The sequence below is a fragment of the Nesoenas mayeri genome (assembly GCF_963082525.1).
Source record: "Nesoenas mayeri genome assembly, chromosome: 3".
NCBI classification, from domain to species: Eukaryota; Metazoa; Chordata; class Aves; order Columbiformes; family Columbidae; genus Nesoenas; species Nesoenas mayeri.
In genome coordinates this window covers 25,442,939-25,454,602 of record NC_137544.1, presented here as the reverse complement: position 1 = coordinate 25,454,602, position 11,664 = coordinate 25,442,939, and the positions used below count along the sequence as shown (strand labels likewise).

Genomic DNA, 11,664 nt, shown 5'->3' with positions numbered 1-11,664 from the left:
AAACCAGTCCGCTTTTGTCATTGTCATCATATCACACCTGAGCATGGAAACACATTTGTGTGTTTGATGGAAAATGAAGGTGGGAAACACTCCTATCAAATTGAAAAACTAAGTAATTTTATTTTCCAGAGTCAAGGCAAAGAACAGCAGTGAATTCTCCATTAACAAAAGGTTGAGACATTTCTGATAAATAGTATGCTTCAGTCTCAGTGGGAAGCAAACATTTACAGTGAATCAGGACAGGATCAACTGGCATCCTAAAGAATAGACTTTAAAAAATTAAATTCCTGTTGTCATTATCTCCTTTCAGAAGCTGAATTCATGAGCAGCAGGTAGTGAAACCTGTTAAGCAGCTAATCAGCTAAAAAATGGTTCACCCAGCACTAGTAAAGCACTAGTATCAGACAAGAAGCAGGCTGATCAGCCTGTCCTGGGTACAAACAAGCCATTCGCTGGAAAGGACAGTGGCATGCAAGTTTCCAGTGCTTTCCCACATTATGCTGATTATCAAAAATATGGAATGCAAGCCAGAAGAACAATCTCAACACATAAATTACATGGTAGCTGTGGAAAAAGCCTGGAGCAACACAGAGGTGATGGAAAAAATGGTTGCTACTCTAAAAATGGTAGCAAGAGAATGCTCTTTCTTGTTTTCCTTGTTCTTGCAAGACTATGGAATTGTGACTTCCAGTAACGAGAACTCACATGCAGTAACTGACAGGTTAATATCAAATCCACTGCACTACTATGGTCAATTGGTTTTCCCCGATTACCTGTTTAGCTAATACAGCAGCATGCAAGTATGACAATGTTTTCAATTTGCTTTACACTCACCTCCCAAAAGACTGACAAAGTAACTGAAAAAAGTGGAAGACAAAAAAAGAAAAGTCATGCTTACAAAATTATAGTCACCATTCAGGCTCCTCAAAGCATCAGCAAGAAAAAAGAGCCTAAGAAAGACTGGGAAGGGAGGGCTCATGCTTTTGAGAACATGCACTACTTCTGCATAACATACATCAGCTTTCCTTATCTATAAAATAGTTAAAATTGCCTTGAACCCCTAAAGACATTGTTGGGAAGACAAGTGTACCTAAACCACCCTATAAAACACCACACATACAGACCATTAGAGAGGTCAGAGGGATTACTGGCATCTAGGCTGCTGGAGGTTTGACCGGCTGGAGTGACACACAAGTCAGTCTTTCACAACAAAGGTGCTGTGAACTGGATGTTTAGGATTTGGAGGGGACAGAGAAGGGGTAGCCACTTCTCACTTTTTTCACAGGGGTATCCAAGCATCTTTTCAGCCTGGAAAACAAGTGACACCCCAACTGCTGTTATTCCACGCTACCAGCAGCTATTGTCATACCTCAAGTTTTTACAAACCTGGAAAAATGTACTTACTGCCAGATTCAAACATCCCACACTAAATTGTATATTCCACTGAACCACTGGCAGCAGAGCAGAATCTCAAATTGCCTCACCCAAAGAGCATAAACAAAGACATTAACCAATACTATGCTATGTGGTGTTAAAGACTGAAAAATACACCTCCTCTTTCAGAGCTCCCCAGATACCTGCTGAAAAAACATAGCAAAAATCCAGACTTTCATCACACAGATTCACCAAATGAAGACAGATGGCAGTGAAAGGTGAGGAACACCAATACTCATTTGGGGATAGTAGCTGGATGATCTGATGATGGACTTCAGCTCCTTCAAGATCTCTTCAAGCAACTGATGGATTCTATTCTGAGCTCAGTTTATTTTCTTTTACAAATGAATGGAGGCAAACACCTTCAATAAGCAATTCATACCACCTGTCTTTGGTTGAGATGACCACAAGGAGATGATACCAACCACCCTAGGGTGTAGGAACACCAAACTGTCCCAAATGAAGGCAACAAACCTGAAGCACTCATTTCTTTCTAGCCAAACATACCAAACCAAATATTTCTTCCACTGTTGAAATAAAAAAACCTAAAACAATTGCTGACCAGTTCATTCAGGTTAAAGCCGATGCAGCAAGTAGTACCTGTCTTTGGCTAGTTTTTGGGCTGCAGCACCATCTCCACAAGCCTGCTAGAGTACGAAAAGCAACTACCCTGTGACAAAGCACCTATAGCAGAGCTGTAACAAGAGTCACGTTGTGTTTTGACTTCAGCAGGAGGCAGCAGGTGAACATGGGCAGCTAATTATTTTCATCTGGTCACACATTAGGCAAGGCCCAAATCCAGGCTTTACATGTTCATTTCATCTTGCTGCTGGAGATCTCCTTAACAGATGCTAAGAACAAAACAAACCGCAGCCTGCAGACGAAAAACTGTCATCACAGAGCACAAAGTCTTGCTGCCTCTGGCTTTGGTCTGTCTTTTTTAGGAACTCATTTTCATGTCAAACGGGCTTGCTGAGGTTTACTTTGACTCTGGGTACAGAGTTTCCTACATTTTTAAACTTTTGTTGTGTCAGTTTCAGTTAACTACTTGAAAAAGAAATTTCTACCCAAGGTCGGAGCCAGCTGTACCAAAACCTCATTTTCTTTACTGTCTTATTTTAACAGTAGCTTACCAAGAACAACGTAGAGAACTCTGCCTTGGGAAGAAGGCAATTGCACTACCCCTGAACTAACCCAACACCTATCAACCTTGAAGCATCTTCTGCAAAGAGGTCTTGCCTTGAAGCTTAAAAGAAGAATCTTTGGGACGAGAAGAAATCATAAGAATTAGTGCATTTTGCCGTGTTTGAGCTGCATATTTGCAGATGGCTTGCAAGACCTACTTTTTCAACACCAAAAAGCAAGCAGTGCCTTTTCTAAAAGCTCCAGATCAAAATTTCAAGTATTAACTTACAAAAATTATCAAATATCATAGTTACTAATTTTAACACAAAAGTTATGACTTCCCTGATCTCCTTTCCATTATTTTCGCAGATATCCTCATATAACCAATGCTTACTGGAAGAAATGTTCAACAGAGGAAGGGATGTGGTCAGCCACACATGAAGCGTCAGGTCTTTCATTTTGTTGAAATTTGGGTTCATTGCATTAGTTCACACTAAATATGTCAAATCTTTGCTCTCGACTCAGACTGCCCAAGTCCCTGCACTGAACAAGTTAGTGGTCTTCGTTAGCTCATGGCACGTACAGAACACAGAGACACTAAAATCAATCTTTATCAGCCTTTTGCAAAATTGTTATTTACTGAATTCAACTCAGTTAATACTTACCTTTAGAAAGAAACCAGAACCCACAGATTTAATAAGACCTTGAAATCAGCATTGGACCACTGGAAGTGCAACACAGTAACAATGATAGTAAATTCCAGTATTAATTCATGCATATTTTAATTGCTATTTTAATGATACAAGAAATCCTCTGAAGCTTTCAATTTTTTTTTTATTATGGTTTTATATATTTATATAAAACCACCAAAGCACTTTAAAGAATCATGCTTTCTTGTGTAATACATAAAACTAGTTTCATACTGTGCTTCTGAAATTTATCATGCTGTTTTTCAAGTTATTTTACAGATGGCACATTTAAAAAAAAAAAAACAATGGAAGCATGAATTTCTAGTGACTGCAATGCAACACGGCATCCAAAACAAGATGTTCATTACAACTAAGTTAAAGTGTGAGTGCATTATGTAATAAACAATAGCAGTTTGGCCATTTTAATCTTAATTCTGTTTACAATAAAACTAACATTTGTGCTTCGCGACCTAAAATCCCATGATATAAACATAAGTTCTCTGCTGTAAAAATCCCAACAAATTACTGTCCAAAAAGAAAGATGTATCTAAAACAGGAGACCAAGTTTAAAGCTACTCACTTTCCTCAAGAATTGCTATAATTAAGACTACTATGACATAAAAGACACAATAAGGCACAACGGGTGGTACAAACAAAGGAATACAGTTGTCCATGAAACTTGTTCTCTTCCACAAATACTAAAATATGTACCGCTCAAGATAAATTTTCTCTTAAAAATGAAATACATCATCTTGTTATGCAAGTCCTATACAAAGATTTAAAATGTACACCATCTGAGCTGCCAAAAAAATAAAAAAGTGTATCAATTTTCCACAAAACTATATTTCTCACCAGCACATCCAGCCACTGGGAAAAAGATATCCCAGCACTCTGGACAAGAAAAGCATCATTTCCCCTGTGTTTAAGACAAAAATATTGTATTCTGCATACAGTAGTGTATTTTACTTAAAAAAGCCTAGCACTATTAAAATTGCAACATTGGTTTGGAAATTATTGGTTCACTGCCTGGATGAAATAAGGCACTTTCTTCCAGTGGGCAGCACTTTTCACATGTATGGAGACGATGAATCAGGTTCTGGTTGAAAACAAAAAGGGGCTCAGTGAGGTCCCAGAAGACGACAGGAACATTTCAACAGCAGGGGAAGACACAGGAGGTAAAACCTGGAGATGAAACTCTACACAGAAGTGGTCACTCTGTCAATGGCATTATTGACCTCGTTTTTGTTTGAATCCAGTCCTTTAGCAGCATTCATATCATTCCGTAAATTCTCCACTGTCTTTTTCATGTTCTTTAATTCTCCAGGGTGTGGAGTGGCTCGCCTTAGAAGTGTTCTCTAAAAATAAACAGCGCAATAAGTGGTTTTGCCTTTGGCTCTTTGAAAAACAACATACACTTTCAAGGCTTTAGCATTTACAAACCAAATATTAGGTATCGATTTTTTTCCCCCCCCTTTCCTTTTCAAACTATGATACTCTATATTGAATGTTATTTTCATAGCTACTTGTTTATGAAGACAGTGAAAGAGGTTTTAAGAACTGCCTAGAAGCAGATTTTTTCCTCTCTTGACCTACTAATCTGAAAGCCACTCAAGTGAAGTACAATTACAAGTTAAGAAGATTCTTTCATATATATATGTAGTTGGGATTTTTTTTCCCCCCAAAAAACGTCCAAGTGATTAAGATCACATTTCAAACAAAAAACAACATCGAGCTGGCTTTGAAAGAATCCCACTAGATCTCTTTCCAGCGTCAAATGCACTTTTGTGTGAGGTTCTGTATGCCTTCCAGCCCCACCACACAGTTTGGTTCTCTTGTCAATTGAGGACAAATGTCTAGATAGGAAAAAGAGGGAGCATTTCCCTCTCCATCTTAAATGCAAGAACGTCTAACACCATCGTGCTGAAACCTTTACAATGAAAACAAAATCTATGAAAACTCCAGTTAGCATCCAAATTAGAGACAAACATAACACCAAGAATAATTGCACAAATACGTATCAGTATAATACATATATACATGCAATTACTTTTCAGTAGTGTTTGTGTAAACTGTGCAGAAAACAGCAGAACTGAAGGCCCACAAATTGATGCACTGGTCAAGACTGTTTTCAAAATCCACCCTTCCTCCTCACCAGTAGGATCATAAACTTATTTTTCTCCTAAGAAGGTTCTTCCCTCAAGCCAGGTTGTAATACCATGACTGAAAGCTGTTCTCATTCACACCTGAGCCCTCGTTATTGTATGGAATTTCTCGAGTTGGCACCATTGTTAAGAAGCATCACTCTGAACTCCTTTATCAGTCAGTGTACAAACCATGCTGGTCAGGGACATTTAGTTTCTGCTGCTTTGGATTAAGCAGCCACCTTAACTGAAAATGTAAATGTTCATTTCCCTACTAACTCAGAATTTTATAGTCACTTTTGAAAGTAAGACCACGCTTCTAGCGTGGTACAATCCAGACAGTGCCCTGAGGAATCTCAAGCTGAGCTTTAATGAGGACCACCAGCAAGTTTTTAGACCATCAGAGAAGCATGCTGAGAATCTGACGGAAGTAGTCTTAATCTTTACAGAAAGTTTTAATTATTAACGAAAGTTAGTAAAGCAAAAGATCCCATTGCACTTTTATCTTCAGGGCATGCAGAGCCCAACTTAATGGAGAGGTCTTATAAGTACAGTGACAGATGTTCCCACATCCTTTGTTTAGGTGGGAAACTAATGAGCAACATTCTTGTTCATGGCCACTATAGTAGTTTCAATGCAAATGGCAGAAAAAATAAATAAATAAATAAATAAATAAAAAGGGAAAGAAAGAGATTGGAAATAGAAATTAGAGAGACAAACAAACAATGGCAAGCTTAATGAAGAGACAAGCCAGAGTGCTGGAATTCTAAATTAGACCCACTATACTTTCAGGCAGTAAAGCTTCACAGATGCAGAGAAAGATCCTATTCTGTTTCTTGAAAGAAAACATCCTGAGCAGATGCAGGAAAACAAAGCAAAACAAAGACTGTACTGAATCAGAACATAAAAGTTATATTCAAAGCAGAAAAAAAAAAATATAAAGGCATTTTAAGTCAACAAGAAAAGTTTCATCAGTCAACATGAACAGTTTGTGCTACAAATGTATGCAAAAAGCATGCAGTCACAGCTGAAATATTTATAGCAAGGGAACTCAGATACTTTGTACACTTTTGCACTAAAGTCACAGCGTCTGCGGGTATCCAAAGGCTTGGAAAACATACCATTTCGTTATCCTCTTCATCTTTTTCATCTTCTAAGAAACGAATTGCACTGACTCTATTCACTGCCCGCTCATTCCATGTTTCATCTGACATTTCATTTACCAAACTCTCCAGTGCACCACATCGTGGTAGGTTATCTGTTAGAACAGTGAAAACATAACTAAAGATCCACAGCAAATCTAAAATATCAGTATGCTGTATTGTTAATAACCAATCAGTCATCCAAGACTAAAAATTGGCTATTTCTATTTTTTTTTTTTTTTAATAGAAAACAGAACTTGCACTAATTTTCTGTTATCAAGTACACACAATAAATAGTTTCTGTATAAATGAGAAATTTCTCTATTTGGACTGTTTCAGGTTTCTGGCATACTGATTATGTAATTTAACATACTTGCCACTATACAAGCTTTTCTTCTGGATCACAGCTGCCATCTGACATTAGCCAGTTCCCTAAATGGCATTCCATAACACAGGATCATGGCTTTTACTGACCTCATCCTTTTAGTATGGCTGGGCATACACGTTCAACAATCTTAATTCCAAGCCTTCTGCCCTTGAAGCCATGAGTTCACTTGGAGAGGAGGGAATCTAATTTCTAGTAGCGAGGCCTTAGAGAAAGTCAGCCTCCCTCAGTTACTCTTCTTGAGCTAGCTTAATCTTCTATAAATACAAAGGGGTTCACTCGTTTGCTTATTTTAAATCTTAATGCAATTTGTATTCTTAAAATGCAGAAGCTGACACAAAACAGAGCCATTTCTACACTTCTGTTGCTTTACTGGTTTCTATTTGCTCCAGCTGCATAGTACTGAAAGAGTGTAATTAATCTAGGTAAGTCTGAGTACCTACAATACAGACCACTACAGCTGAGCTTTTCTCCTCAGGCCCCCTTTGTACTCAGCAGAGAAGAATCCACATGATTTCTTTAAGACGCCTGTTCTTGGATGGGATAAATTACTCTCCAGTGGCTTACAGCAAAAGTTTAAATATTAGCTCACATGAATCCCCTTGTATGTTTACACATTGCTGTAAAAGCTTGAGGACAAAAAACATCCAGGAGTTATTGGAGCAGCACCCCAGCCAACAGTGAAAAAGAGTTTCTAGCTCCACCTGACCCAGAGGCAAGTTTCAGCAGAAGAGGTAAAAGCAACTTATACTCCAATTCTATACTTGTTGAAGAACAGAATAGCTACTGTACAGCATTTTTTCTTGGAAGAAAATTAGTTTGCTAAACAGTAAAATGTTTACTGCTTATTAATAGCTATGCAATTATTTTTATGGTAAAGACACTAAAGTTGGAAAGCCACCAATTTTCACTAAATATATATGTATTTAGGATGTATAATCAAGGTACACAAATATGGACACCACTGCTTGGCCCACTAGCAAGTTTCTGAATAATGATATAAGTATTCTTCCAGGTCTGTATTTTATTTATTGTTGCTGGTGCAATTGTATTTTCAATAACATATTTTTTTCAAGTCTTCTGAAAACTAGTATAATTACCAAAAAAAAAAAAAGTTTAAAACTGAAAATTCAACCAGAACTTTGCTAATTTGCTCATTAGAGCTTACGCACACTTTACAAACCTTTATGGAACACACAAGAGAGTAAAAAAAGAAGTAGTACTTTTGTACATAATGAAAAACTGACTCTAGGCACTTACCTTGGCAACCAGGCTCAGAAGGCATTTGAGGAAGCAATACACATGTTAAAATCTTTTCTCCTGTTTCAGGGTCTGAGTCAGTCTGAAACGTCAGCAAAGGTTGGGACTGGTTATCAGACAACCACAAAGCCTTCAGCTTTAAAGTAGTCAGGGAGAGGGGAAGATACATCAGCCTAGTTAAAAAAAAAAAAAAGAAAAGTGAAAAAGTCAGGACAATCTCTAGGAGATTTAATAGATGGTCATGAAGTTGACTCAAGTATATATCCCTGAGCTGGAAGAAATGGGATTGAAATTAATGCCTCTAATAGAAAGCATTGCAGTAGCCATCAACTCCAACTACTCCATTCTTTTAAAAAGAATCTGCAGCTTAGCTTTATACCATAATTCACTGTAGCTATGAATAACAGATAACACAATGCTGAGTTTTTTCTACTGCAGTAAAATGCCCTGGAAGGCAGACAAGCTGCTTCTGCTCTGGAGCCTTATATAGACACAATTGCCAGAACAAAAATATGTAAGAGCCTATGAGACAATTATATTGCATAGATGAGATGCCATTTGCTTTTCTTTTTCTTTTCATTTAACTTTCTACTAAGCAACTGAAGTAATATGCTGGTTTGCTCTTCCATATAGTCCTTTTCACACTTCGATGACTGAAGTATAGCAACTAAGATTCACGAGAAGCTGCAAAGTCAAAGTGGCATGATCTGTTACTTGCACTGTATCTTTAAGATAAGACAGTCAGTGTTACTTGACATTAAGGTTGGTGGTAGCTTCAGCTAAAGCTCTACCGAATTGCCTAGGTTCTCATTTTTAATTCAGAACTATACAAATCCAGAGGGTTTTTTAAAATCCTATCTTTCCCTCAGGATCAAAGCAACCCAGAAAACACACTCATGACAACATACAGTTTCTGCTACTTTGGGCCAAGGGGGAAGCCTCCTTTGACAATTTCAAAAGTAACACTAACACAAAAGTCATAATTGGTTTTTGTTACTTCATTCTTAGACTTAACATCTTTTGTTGTTAAAATGAATTAAGTAAATCCAGCAAAAAAAGTGACAGACATCTCTTACCTGTTTCCAGCAACATCCAGGACATGAAGTTCGGCGGCTTGTGAAATTTCAGAGGGAATTCGAGATAATCTGTTGTCACGTACAGAAAAGACATTAAGACTGCAGCACCCCCCGATCTATATTAGAGAAAAGAAAAGGAAAAAAAAAAGCCTGGTTTTGTTGCAGTACGATACTATAAACAAAAGCATGCGGTACGGGTCACGTAATATGTCAGAGCACATTCTGGTCACGCCGTCTGCCAGACACCTCACCCAGAGGTACAGGCTGCAAACAAGTGTTGGCTTAAAAGTCTGACCTGAAGCGAGGCCATTGCAGCTGTTTCTTGAAGAGCTTTACCTGTGACTAATGTATAACTTTACAAATACCTTGGCTTCCATCCACCTGAGCAGGGGTGTCAAACTCATTTTCACCAGGGGCCACATCAGCCTCGCAGTTGCCTTCAAAAGGCCAAATGTAATTTTAGGACTATATAAATGTAGGTGAAAATGAGTTTTACACCCCTATTTTAGAGCCTTCCAAGCCAGGAACAGATCAGTAACCACACGGATGTCACTTTGTAGACAACCCTCACAAAAAATATTAGCTGTCACTTTCCAGCTTTTCTAGCTCTGTGTTTTACATATTAATTCTCTCTTTCCTCGTAACTTCAGATACGACCAAGAGCAATGAGGCTTTAGGCAAGGCAAAATGCTAAATAAACCAATCAACTCCCAGCAATTACTGAATCCATGAAAACTAATCAAGAGTTCACAAAAAGCAGAAGACTTCAAGAGTAACATCTTTGATGCTCTGGTTTATTAGAAGAGTCTAATTTCAAGATAACTCCCATATGAACTGGCTGATTTAATCTCGTATCCTTTGTCTCTAACAATTTATCCAAACATACGCATTTGCATTCCCACGCTAATTTTGGGGTGCAAAAGATAGGAGTTTTCAGTTTAACTCTTAAAATATCAATATTTGGCTAAGGTACATGTTTTCAGAAAATGAAACCCTCTACATTTGATTAAGATAAAGCCAAACCTATTCCACCTTTCTGTTCCAGATGGCAATTACTGCTCCTATAAACAGTGAGTTTATTAGCTTTAGCAACTTCAAAGCTGCTTCAAGTAACTTTTTGTTCCTATTCACAAAGGAAATGTACCTTTGTTCACTTATCATACTGAGCTTCAAAAAGTACTGCTGTTTGTTTGCCTGCTCCAAAACTCACAGTGAGAAGGGTAAAAAAAACCCCATATGTTGCTTCTCTTATTCTAAGTATTAGAGGCAGAATATCCTAAAGCCTTTTGAAGCTTTCAAGTTAAGTGGACTTAGAACCAAACTACAGGCAGGAAATCTACTGAAGGATCTTAGTTCAAAAATTAGAGGACTTCTATAGCCATACACACGTAAGAAGGTTTCTCTGTCCACAATACAGCCAACATACCACTACGCCTTAGTAAAGAGTCCCCAAATCTGAGCTGAAATTATTTATGTGATCTAGTTAACTGTCAGTTCTGCCTTTCAAAACCCACAATTCAGTCCAAACCCAAGTTTAACCTTACAGACAAATACCACAAAAGCTTTTCCACTAGTCAAAGTGAAAATCACATTGATTTAACCTACATTATTGACCAAGGAATATGCTATTTTTTAAAAGGATGCAACTGTGAATTCGAAAATAAACAAGCAGAGCATTAATAGCCCACTTACCTTCCTTTGTATCATAAATACATTTTAAGGGAAAAAAGCAGCAATCAGCTGCTCAAGGCTTCTGATTCACAAGCTATTTACAGTGCAGATTTACAGCACATTTTCTTGATAAAACAAAATCTGGGATGGTTTCCTTTAAATCACTGCACTATAAGATACAGCTATTTTTGAGTACCAGCTTTCCCAGCCCCGTGTATATGCTGGGAGCAGCAACCTTAGCCATTTTAGCTCATGAATCAAAGCCTTCAGAAACCAAAGATCAAATCATGAACAAAGATTTCTTAGTGCATTAATTCTGCTATTCACTTTAAAGCATGTGTAGATTCTTAGATAATGTGCCTTGACACACTCGCAGAATACAGCACCATGTAGAAAAATATTTTTTTCATATATATACACACATACTAAGTGTCTAATTGGTGTAACTAACATGAGGAGCTGTGAAAAGCAAGAGATACAAGTAGTGAACGTTGATGAGCCGGCAAGTGATGCCCTAACCGTACACAAAGTGTTCGCGTTTCCATTAATGAAGTTTGCGTTATTCAGTCTTGGAGCACAGAGATCCAAACAGTTTTGCCAAACAAACAAGGAAAGCCATGCAGCCCTGATGAGACTAAAACTTCCATACTTATGACAATGGAAAAATGCAGCAGTGGAACGGGCCAGCCTGAGTCATCATGCATTTAAAGCAGTTTAATGAAAGGTAACAGTAGAACCGTG

At 37.8% G+C, this 11,664-nt stretch overlaps 1 protein-coding gene across 1 annotated transcript in view; it reads right to left on the bottom strand.

The window, feature by feature from the left end:
- Positions 1–3,512: 3,512 nt before the first annotated feature.
- Positions 3,513–11,664, bottom strand: part of LRRC1 (leucine rich repeat containing 1) — a gene marked incomplete at its 5' end in the record, with an annotated part of 69,460 nt that continues 61,308 nt past the window's right edge. The window contains 4 exons of the mRNA XM_080341897.1: positions 3,513–4,603; positions 6,511–6,647; positions 8,177–8,349; positions 9,253–9,368. Coding sequence (XP_080198023.1) covers positions 4,445–4,603; positions 6,511–6,647; positions 8,177–8,349; positions 9,253–9,368 — 585 coding nt within the window. The 3' untranslated portion in view covers positions 3,513–4,444. The remainder of the gene's footprint in view (positions 4,604–6,510; positions 6,648–8,176; positions 8,350–9,252; positions 9,369–11,664) is intronic.